The sequence below is a fragment of the Agrilus planipennis genome, unplaced genomic scaffold (assembly GCF_000699045.2).
Source record: "Agrilus planipennis isolate EAB-ADULT unplaced genomic scaffold, Apla_2.0 scaffold12, whole genome shotgun sequence".
Classification (NCBI taxonomy): Eukaryota; Metazoa; Arthropoda; class Insecta; order Coleoptera; family Buprestidae; genus Agrilus; species Agrilus planipennis.
This window is the reverse complement of record NW_020439003.1, coordinates 1231493-1243568: the sequence shown is the minus strand read 5'-3', so window position 1 is coordinate 1243568 and position 12076 is coordinate 1231493. Positions and strand designations below refer to the sequence as shown.

The 12076-nt window shown below is 30.5% G+C and overlaps 2 protein-coding genes across 2 annotated transcripts in view; one reads left to right on the top strand and one right to left on the bottom strand.

Annotated features, from left to right (window-relative positions):
• LOC108733316 (sensory neuron membrane protein 1) overlaps positions 1-7921 on the top strand; it is a 29043-nt gene extending 21122 nt beyond the window's left edge. The window contains exon 8 of the mRNA XM_025975959.1: positions 7635-7921. Coding sequence (XP_025831744.1) covers positions 7635-7703 — 69 coding nt within the window. The 3' untranslated portion in view covers positions 7704-7921. The remainder of the gene's footprint in view (positions 1-7634) is intronic.
• The window catches only part of LOC108733315 (2-hydroxyacylsphingosine 1-beta-galactosyltransferase), a 39747-nt gene that overhangs the window by 10956 nt on the left and 16715 nt on the right, over positions 1-12076 (bottom strand). The window lies entirely within an intron of this gene.

Below are 12076 nucleotides of genomic sequence, written 5' to 3'. Positions count from 1 at the left end.
TAGAACAAATAATATGCCTGAATTAATTCATAGAAAATAATTTAATTACAAGTTTTGTTTAGATATTTTATAATGTGAATTTTAACACTAATTGATGAAAGGAATTAATGTAATTTTTATTAATTCATCCTATTAATAAGTTATCTGATTACATAAGAAAAGAAAACAGTTGACACATGTGCCTGACTACAAGTTTTTCATCATCATCTTATTTACATAGTTTAAAATTGAAGTAGTAGTTTCTGCAAAACATTTAGAAAACCCAATTTCACGAGAGGTTAATGTATAAGTGAATTATGTTTACAATTTTTATTGTACCTACTTACTTCTTATCTAGAATATTCGCTCGTCATTATTTGTAGTTCCTTTAAATGAGATCGTGCTTAGATTAGTACATTAATCCTTTAATTAGTTAACAGTTCAACGAAATTAGAAGAATAAACACCTTCCTGCAGGTACGTCTGTCTACTCCTTTACAGACAAAATCTATTTTTATACATTTTGGCATTGAATCTCCTTTTATTAACAATGGGTAATTAAATTTAATGTTTCTGATTACCATGCCGTTATATTTTAATTAATTGATATACATAGTTCTGTTTCGAATCATCAAGATGTATTGCCATTTAAGAAGTGCAGATACTATGCAGATTATAGGGATTACATGCTAAGAATGTGTTATGTATTAGTTGATTTTATTGATCCTTAAAGTGCAACTCATTTCTGTTGATGAATTTAATTATTAAATTTATGTTGCTTTATAACTGTTATTGTCGACTTCATACTGTAAAGCTTCTCCAAGCCCGAAGACCGAAAACGCTCAGTGGCCGGAAAAACGGCCACATCGCGTTCTGGCTGCCTTCAAACGCACAGAAGGCGTTCTGGCTGTTTTTAAACGCTCGTAACGCGTTCTGGTAACTGTTAAACAGCCGAAACGCGTTTTGTCAATTGTTGTCGGGTATACAGTTAAAATTTGATTTTTTTTTCAAATTTTTAATTAAAACATAGTACATTTAAATTGCGACACTTGCATTTTTATCAATTCACATTCGTTTGCACTGACAAAAAACCAAACCTTGTTTGCTTCCTGATGATTGAGTTGATGCTGATCGTAAGGAGATTTTGTCCGCTGGTACCTCACTTTCATTAACAAAATTACCGTCNATGAGCGTAAAACTTTTTAATATGTTTAAATAATAATTAAAACTTTAAAATTGCATTTATTTCAGACAATTATAAATATTATCATTATATTATCACGTAAAAACGAGATTTTCAGCTAATTTTTCATTTTTTCCTCGATAACCATTTAGTGAATTTGAATAATCTTACGCTAAAGTGATTTTGCAGAGTTCAAGTTACTTATTATAAAAGTTTGCAATTTTTGGTAGCTTTTTTTCTGTTAATAAAAATAAATTTAATCTGTTCGGTTAACGAATTTCCATAAAATGACGTGTAAAATTACAATTTTTTAAAATTTCAGTAACTTTTTAACGGTTTAGCGAATCGAATTGTAATTTTTACAGGAGGTTTAGAATTGAATGAGGAACGTTCTTCCAAATTTTTATTTGTCTCGTAGCATTTTGACATACCTCCCAAACATCCTTAAAATCGTTGGACGCGATTATCCAGTTTCGGACGTCACAATGTCGATTTTATTCGTAATTTAATTGATTATTTCAAATTTAGTATATTTGTTATTTGCTGTCTGGACATTCAAAACCAAGAGTCGTGTTTTGAAAACAGGAATGGACTAGAATAATAAAAATGCAAATAGAACATTGTAACAAGTACAAGGAAAACTATAACCAATCCTTACACGATATAAACAAACAACATTAAATCATGAGAATGAGAAATACTTATAAATATTAAGAAATGTACGAGATGCGACAATTAAGTTCCGATAATTAAGTTGTAACTTCTCACCTAACAATACGGAGAGTTAGTACTCGCGTTATTGCAAATTTTAAATCTTCCTTTAACAGAAGGATGAAGTCGGTAGATTGTTTCGTTAAAGATTACCTATAGTATATTATAGCGTGAATTTACTACGTTGTGTTGTTGGGACTATTGCAACACTGGAAGACAATTTATTGAAAGCAACATAAACTGCACCTTTACCATGAAAATAAACAAACTAATTAATAAAATAAATTTTTTGCCTGGACTAAATTTTAAAATACATCACTGCTTACAGATATAATTCACATAATTCTAACTGGGTACAACTTTTTGTAGACGTATGGTTGTACCTTAGCTTTGAAATATAGCTACTGTTCTTAGGATCATTTTAAGCAGATAGTTCATGAACATGTGGAGGGTTGTAAGCTAATACATTTAATTTTTCGTTTAACTTTAAGGAATTAAATTTTTTTAATTTAAAACACTATAAAAAGAATAACAAATTGCAAGATACTGAACGCACAACCGAGAATCTATTATACTATTTAATGGTAATTTAGGTGGTACTAAATGTTTCCCTGAAGGCGATCCACGCGTAAAATCACTTTTATACGTAGTAACTTAATAAAATTGTAGACTGACTGATAGATGAGCAACTTTTTAACATGCATGTCTATGCAGGGTGTTCGTTAGATAGTGGATAGCTTTATAACTGCGCTTTTTAAGGCCGTCCAGAACATTAAATTTTATTTTTAATATAGTTCCACGGTTTTCCAGTAATTTAAATTTTTTATTAGCATATTTAGCCAGTCTGTTGACTGACAATAAAAGAATTTTTGAATTCCTTTTTGTTGCTTAATATTCAAGAAAAGTTCTGTTATTGTGAGTGCTTTAAAATTTACTGCATTTCTTGATATTTAATTTTACAATTTTGTTTTGCATATTTTTCCCTTAGTTAAGTTGTTGATCAAATTAGATTTTCTATAAAAAAAGCAGTAGCTTTCTCACTAATCCTAATGCGTAAATCACGTAAAATAGCGCAAGTATATCTATTTAAGAATGTTACATAGAAAAATAAATAATAAAATTCCCAATTTCTTCCGAATTTTTCAAAACTATGAAGAAATTAGTTGAAAAACGTTAATTTTCTGGATGAAGTTGAGTTGCTATGCACCACTTACCGATCAATGTGTACATACAATGTAAGTTGCTACACCTGAAATCTGAAGAAGTGAATTTTTATTCACGCGAGCACAATTCGAGCAAGTATACTTATGTATAGTTAGAACATATGCTTTTGTAAATCAAGCAATTAATTTTTTGTATCCTGAAAACTAATTGTCTCGAACTTTTTGGAATTTTATTTAAAAATCCAAGCCGTAACCATATATTTGCATTTTATGTATTGTAAACTACAAGGAACTACAAAAGAATTTGGAACAATGTCAATGTTTAAGGGTGGAAAATTATTTGACAAACGAAGTGTTAGTATCAGGTTTTGATGAAACATAAATAAGTGTTTGATTATTGCAATTAGCTTTTTAAGCAAATAAGGCAACCGATCTTTACTAAAAAGATACTTTCACTCGCATCGGAGAAAACAAGGCAGACATACATAATTTCGCAGTCGACATCAACATTAAAATTTTATTACTTTTGCAACTGGCATTTCCCAAATGTACTTAACTATGTTCCGAATATACGTAGACAGATTTGGAACATAGTGTAAGTACATTTTTCTTAATATCGTTTTCTTTTATTGGTCATCTAATAGGTACCAGTGCTTTTTTTTTTGTTGCTTTGAAAAATATGCGAATCGTTGCTATAGAAACTATGACATAATCTCTACGATCGTTTCAGTTGGCAATAAAGAAGACGCGCTCTGATTTAGTAATTTATTCCAAGAGGTTATATCACAATGGTAGTGAAATGAGGCTGCCTCCCAAGACAACAGATGCTGAATCGGAATTGCAAACTTTTTATTAGATTACTATTTGAAAGGAGAAAAAGGGAATTTTTAAAAAGTACCTAAGAAGTATGAGCTGATGTACACATTCTTTGTTTCATTTGTTATAGTGCTCATATCATATCAATTAGCATTACCTATCTTCATTTAGACAGCAGTTTAATTACAATAATATAGGTTTTTTCTTTAGTTTAGTTTGTTTAGGGTTGTTAATAAAAACGAATCTAGATCCTCTATTTTAAAATTTGTTTAATGAAAAGAATATTACTCATAGGAAGTATAATGGTGAGAATAATTAAAGAGTTTTCTAGTATCGCACAGTTATCCTGATACACTTATTTGAATAGTCACAAACAGTGCATCATTATACACTTGATTGATTTCACCGTCTTCCGTATTTTTCGTCTTTTAACCTTTTTTCAAAATTTCTGTCTTTTGTGCATCTTTCGTCTTTTGTTTCATTCTTTGCTTTTAGCCTAACTTTGATGGCTTATTATTCGCTACTACTTCGACCCTCGCGGTATTCACCGTCGTTCGCGTCGGTAAATTCCCTATAATCTGGGACTCGCGAAAACAATTCGAATAAGTGAGGAGCAGACAAACTGCATAAATTGGCTATCGTTTGATTAGGATAAATATCATCATCATCAGTCCTAAGACTGGTTGGACACTCACGTCCACTCTTTCCTATCCTGAACTAATCTTCACATTTTCCTGAATCTAGAACATCCCACCTCTTTAATTATTTGTTAACAGTAATCTAATCTAGGTCCAGCTTTACCCTTCCTAACTCCTGTTTTAGCCTCTAACCTGTCTCTGACTAGATCTTCATGCCTGAGAAAGTGTCCTACCAACCTATCTCTCCTATTTCTTATTGACTTCCATAGAGTTNAGTATTTTAAATAAAATACAAAATGCTTTTCTCAAAAAAGTACTTATTTAAATCCAAGTATTTCAAATAAATCACATCGCTGGTATAGATCATCATCAACATGAATAAATAATTGAAGATTTCGAAATGGAGAGATAAAAACTATTTAACGGTTCAAAAATGAAAATTAAATTAGGTTTATGATCGGCGAGAAAATTTTGATGATTAATACGTATAGGTTGCATTCGCGAGCATTTGCTAGAAGCGTTATCTGAATGGGATTTGCTAAAGTCTACCACAATGGGCAATTTTTCAGCATTATTACGATACCGTAAGAATAAATAAAGAAAACAAAACGTTTACGCCAATACTAGTGTATTATTAATCCCCTTATCAATGTAAACTTTGTTCGTATCATAGAATAACGTTTCTTGGAAAATCAATTCATGATTTACCAAACATTGAAGTGATTAGTTTTTGAGTTTCACGCAAATTTTTACAACATTAACACATACATACTGTGTAATAATGTGCTAATATATGCGAATGTTCTAATGTATTAATATAGTAACGGAAATCGGTGCAGCTATCTTCTCTGATGATATGACACTCTAGATTTAGCTGACTATTGAAATGTCTAGTCTGGTAGTCTGCATCTAAAGCATACTTTCGATAGTCAAGATGTTGCCGTTTAATCGAAATTTATAAATAAAAATTATTTATTTAATATCATATTTTAATTGATTTAGCATCATTTGATGTGAGAGACAATTAGAAACCAATTGACTTTTAATCGCCTATTTATTCTGTCTACCACCCCTAGACAAAAATTTTCAGGCTCTCTCCAGTCTCTCAGAGTCTTTCAGCGTCTCTAAGAGCGTCTCTTACAGTCCTTCACAGTCTCTCAGTTATTGCCTAAGTGTTTTTATGGATCTCTCACAGTCTCTGTATGAGAGACTTGAACGATAAAATTGTTAATTCAGAGATTCAGTCTTTCACAGAGAGACTGAATGAATAAAACTGAAAAATTGAGAGACACGAGTCGAGAGACTCTCTCGTAGAAAGACTGGGATCTCTGAAATATGTTGAACTTGGAAAATTTTAACCATGTCTATCAAGACACCACTTATTGAGAGATTCGAGTCTCTCGTTCAGAGATTCGAGTTTCTCGTTCAGAGATTCGAGTCTCTCGTTCAGAGACTGGATACGAAATGAGGATCTCTNAAAAAAAATTTTTAAAAACCTTGTTTTTCTTGGTCAGGCCGGAAACTTATCAATCCACCCTCGTATGATACATTATTTCTTCGTCATTAATGAACCGATTTTATTAATTTTTTTATTGGGTAGGCTGTATATCTCAAGGGTTTTATACGTTAGCATATTTAAATGATTTACGCTCATGGTTGTTTTGGTGTTATCGATTAAGGCATACAATAACTTTAAAAGATTTTTGTCTGGGTATGTTTGAAACGTCTAAACAAATACCAAAAGATCTTTCGCGTATGGTATAATTATACATATGTACATGCAGGTAAATTTGTAAATAAATATTCTTTTCACATGTCCTTACTGTAACAAACTTTATGCCATTCCAACTATTTCTGGTTTGCAAACAGCATTATATTTAACATAAAGTGAACATCAACGAAGATATTGCAGGTCTCCATTTATTATACGCTTTAATACAATAAAGTTGTTATTGTTAGGCAACAAAGCATTAGGTTGTAATTACTTAGTAGACCACAAGTTACATGTATAAATATATGAAGAAGTAATGTCTGTTCAACATGTCAACATTTTTAGACACTCAAGAAGCGTGTTGCAAAATATCTCTTAACAAATTTGTTTCAAAATAATAATGTTTGAGTAGTTTTTGGACCATTCTTAGTCTAGCGGATCGTTCCATAAACTTTTTCTTATTGACAAAATATTCAGAGTGGAACTCAAGTCGAAAATTGCATTGGGATCATTATTACGTTAACGAAATTGTTTGAAAGTAAACGACCATCTTATGTGACATGTTTCCTTTTTTCATCTGTCGAAGTTAATACTTGTTGAAAGTTGTTTATTAAAAACTAGGTGTTACTCTCGACTTCGTGCGCGTAAAACTATTTCTAATTAATTATAATAAATACGTATATACGATTATTATAATTTAAGAAAAGTAGTCAGAATCACACTCCTTTTCAATCTCCTTTTCAGGGAAAACTAATTTTTAACATTCTTACGTAATTTGTTTGTACTTAAGATAATTATGTTACTACAATTTTTCAGATCTATTAGTACAAAGTACTCGCTCTGTTTTAGCAACCTAGGTGCATTAAAAACAATTTCTTTTCTTTCATTTTTCAGATGTTTTAGTAATTATATTGTAATGAATATACCTATTGATTTAAAATGGTTTACATTTCTATTGACTCCTTTTGTTTAGATACCATCACTCAAAATTTTATTAATTTCTCAAGCTTCTCAGATTTTTAGCTATACCAACTGATTTCTGATCTATTACGTACAAAACGTTTATCAACTCCAATCACAAAGGCACAAACGATTTGTCGTTTTTTGCTCGGGTCCTTATCTAGTGACCCTGCGTTCTGTCTGATATACATACATAACTATTCCATTGTAACTTCGTTAAAACAGGCATAGCTACACAGTATTAAGTACGTTACGGTATTAAAACGTTCGTGTTTCTGTGATTTTGGTTGTTTTAATACAGTTTATAATAAAAAAAAACAATATACTTTATTGTTAAAATAAATATCACAACAAAGACATGAGGTAATAACTTTGATTTTGTTGCAAACTGTAATCTGTGTTTTATTTTTATTATAGTTTTTTTTATTATAACATTTGTAGTATAATATTTTTATAGACAATGTTGTTTTGCAGATCCGATGGTTCTGGAATAATTTCTCGAGTTGCAGATGCACTTTCTTCAGGACAACAGGAGCAAGGTGAGTTTTTCCTATATTTGTAGTGGGTAGAGTTTAGAAAGGATTTTATCGATTTCAGTCGTGTGAATGTTGTAAAGCATGTTCATGACGAGTTTATATTTATACCTACATTTAAAGAGAAATTCCGTTTTGAGGTTAACGCTCAGTATCACAACTCTTGTGCAACATTTGTTGCTCGAGAATTCTACACAGAAACAAAAACTACATACCCGGCTCCGTGGAATTAATGACATGAGTAAATTATTTGTAGAATCGAACGTAACAGTTTATTTGCAGACATTCGCCTTCAAAACGTAGCGCAATTAGTAATTTATATTAATTTCACTTAAGGGTAACTATATTTCAAGTTATTGTATATCCTTTCTTTCTCTTCCTTTTCTATCCTTAATCTAAACTTCGACTTAATTTCCTTCTTAAAGTCCAGATCTTTTTTCTTTCACAACTATGCCCCCTACATATCTTCCTATTCCTAATTTCCATCCTCATTTTACTTCCTTCTCCGTCCATATTTTTTTGTCTCTCTATTGACTCCTCTTATAACCAATGCTGTTCCTCTATATCTCCTTAATTCTCTCTATCAACCCCTTATCTATTTTACTCTTTCTTAACAAAGAATCAGAGTCGATCAAGGGGTTCAACTGTTTATTTGCAGGCATTCGCCTTCAAAACGTAACGCAATTAGTAATTTATATTAATTTAACGTAAGGGTAACTATATTTCAAGTTATTGTATATCCTTTCATTCTCTTCCTTTTATATCCTTAACCTCACCTATTTTCATAAACTTCGATTTAATTTCCTTCTTAAAGCCCAGATCTTTTTTTTTTCACAACTATACCCCCCTCCTTTACCTACTTATCCTACTAATTCTAATTTCCTACCTCATTTTTCTTCCTTCTCCGTCAAATTTCTTTTGCCTCTCTATCGACTACTCTTATAACCAATGCCGTTCCTATATATATTCTTAATTTTCACTGTCAACCCCTTATCTATTTTACTCTTTCTTAACAACAAAAAATCGATCAGGAATTTCAAAAAAAAAAATTATTGTTACTATAGACGCAATATTCTTGTCAAAAGATGTAATACTGTTTAACAGTGAGCTTAGTGGATCTTACTTATACCAGAATAGGTCATCATCATAAGGTCGTCAGCCCAAACACTGGTTAGACACACACCTCCACTATTTCCTATCCTAATCCAATCAAGGTCTACCTCTACTGCTCTTAACTCCTGTTTCTGTCTCTAATATGCCTCTAACTAGCCCTTCATGCTTGAGAAGGTGTCCTGTACCAACTTATCTCGCCTAATGTCTTATTTACTTTTATAGAGGTGTCCATTAAAAGTTATTTTTCACTCGAAAATAGCAATAAAAGTCACGCTGTTCGTCCATCGGTTCGACTAGCCACAGCTTCTAATTTCTAATCGAAATAAAAACCTTACTTCAAGTAGGAGCCATACCTAAATGCAGATAGTGAACTAAAGTTCATTAATGAGCTTTGTAAACAAAGCAAAAAAAATTTTTATTTTTCTCTACTTAAATTAACGTTTTATGGTCCATCAAAATTATGCTTTTTAGTTAATAGAAAATTCAATTTTAACTATCTTAGAATTAGACAACTGTTGAATCATTATCGACGGTTGTCTAGTTTAAGAAAAATGGGTTCCAATCACGATTAGAATTTACGTTTTTTCTGGAGTATTTCCATAGTAAAAATCCTATGTGCACGAATTAGAATCGTATAGATACTTGAGAACTTACCGTTCACTATATTTGTGTAATACATTTTACATTTTACGCATTAGTTAACTCATTAACTAATACACCGTTATTAATTAACTAAGCCCTGATAAAAAGTATCTGATTTTCTATTACTTGTTGTCTTTATTTAGCTACAATGTTTGTGTGACCTAGAACGCACTACAATTAAAAAGTTTAATGTAAGAAATTCACTAAAATATTTACAGTTGTACTTTCTTATTTGTTTCAACTTCATATTAACAAAAGAAAATCTACCATTGTCGGTATTTCTTTGTAAATACAAGGAATAGAAACCGTTTCTGCATAGCCAAGTAGTATATTAATAATTCACTTAACATGTCATTAAATATTCAGGAACGTCAAGAATATTTACTTTTCCTTAAAACATTAAGATGTTTCAGAAGTTTATTAAATTTTGCAGGGTTTTAACAAATCTCATGCTCCTATTAAAATTGTATGAAATTAGTTACTTAAGTAATCTTAATGCTTCTCCTTCAGATAGCTTCTAAGTTTTCACAAATAATTAGCTTTTAAGTAAATAAAGAATTAGGGTAAGGAAGTTACCAACCATGTTAAACTTTTTAGTCTCTGTTAGGTTTTGGAAGCTCCTTAATTATTAATAAATAGTATTTATAAACTTCAGATATGCATTTTAAGATACACGATTTATATTGGAATAGATTAAACATGAGATTTGTAGGTACCAGTAATTTAATCTGATATTTACATTTTTTTTTTGATAACTCTTGTCATAATTATTGCCTAAATCTAGCTTGTCATGAATTTTAAAAAAAATTATATCGATAGTTGTGAGATAAATTTGATAACTTACTCTCCAACGCATAAATTGACCTTTCAGCAAAAGAAAATAGTACAAGATACTTGCAAAAGTAGAAATATCGAAAAAAAAAAATAGTTTGTCTCTATATTTCAACCATGTATTATCCAGATATAGGTACAAAGAGCACTTAGTCCGAGGACATTCCTGCAGATCCCTTTTCTCAAACAGTGGTACACGGAGAAATCTAAATTTTTATGACAACGCAAAAATTACAATTTTCAATTGTAAATGATTGAATTTGCCGTAGAAACAATAAAATTTATTAAGTAAATTGTAAATACCGCTTTAATATTTAGGTAAATTTTCATTTTATATTTTCTCCGTGTAAAGATTCTTTTTTTTTTTAATTTAATGTTAATATCTAGTTGGAAATATTATAATATTGTTTCAAACAAGAATAAAGTAAAATTGTATAGTGCTAATCTAATGCTTAAGCGTTAACAGACATGTTATTAATGTCATTGTCGATATTGTAAGTCTAGTAAAGCTCTCTAACATAATAACATAAGATTTTCACATAATTAATATTTGTCTAAAAATTTGGAACCAAAACCATAATAGTCTTCTTTAGCACCAAATACTAAATTAAAACAAAAACAAGGAGAAACAAGGAGTGGACCATATCAGATCGTCTATATGTTTGCGGGATTGGACATGACAACATCTGTCAATCAACTTTATAATCAAAATTTATTTTAGAAAGGCGCGTTTATAATTCTTAATCCTTTCTCCGTATATTCGTCTTGACGAAATCTAATCACACTTAATCATTTGATTTGAATGCTTTTAAGAAAACCGTGAGACAAAATTATGTCGTTAATTTTCAGAGCTTTAATGGCAATAGATTCATAAGTTCTTGTATATGCTCAATGTGATGACAGTTATATTAATTAGTTTACCTATTTTTCAAACATAACAAGACCAAAATCATTACATCATAACAGTTTGCGCTTTTACTTGTGCTTAAAGCTAGAACCAACCTCGAGAGTGGTATTTTTCTTTTACAATATTTGTTGTAGTGTAGATATTATTGGAACCGTAGATTAGCATTGATGTTGAAATTTTGATTGCAGTCCTTTCGAGAAAATCTTTAGAATAATTATTACCTACTTTTATATTCCAGTTATAGAACTATTTAGCACAAACGTCTGTGATGTATATACAGAATATTTATAAGGGTTTCTTGAATAGACCAATTTGGTACGTTACCAAAAAGCATCTTGTTTTGCTTCTTTGTTTACAACAAATATCAACTTATTTACGCAAGTAAAATTTGCTTGCAAAAAAGAGTATGAATAAATTATGCAGTTGTGTCTAACTTATAAGGTTTAAAATCCATTAAGGACCGTCACATAGACCGGAAAGTAATTAGTACAGTGATATTCATTGTTATTACTTCCAACTTAAATTCTGAACGTGACATTCTTGCAGTCGAGTTAGAACTTTTACTGGTCTTCTGTCATATTAGTAGTAAAGCAGTGTAAATAAACCTTGACAGTGAAAATACATAGTGAAGGCTATTATATATACTTATATGACGTAGTATTACAAATAAAAATTTTGAATTACAGAAACGTCCACCTTCAGTGTCGCATATAAGATTAAATAATAAAATCTACAGATTATCTATAAAATGTAATAGATATCACGGCGACAATTTAAGGATGTTTGGGAGGTACAATCGGAGACAAGAGTACATAAAATTAGAAATTCGTGATTAATTAGGTTTTGCAGCATATCATGAGGTAAATAAATACTATCTATACTAAAAAAAA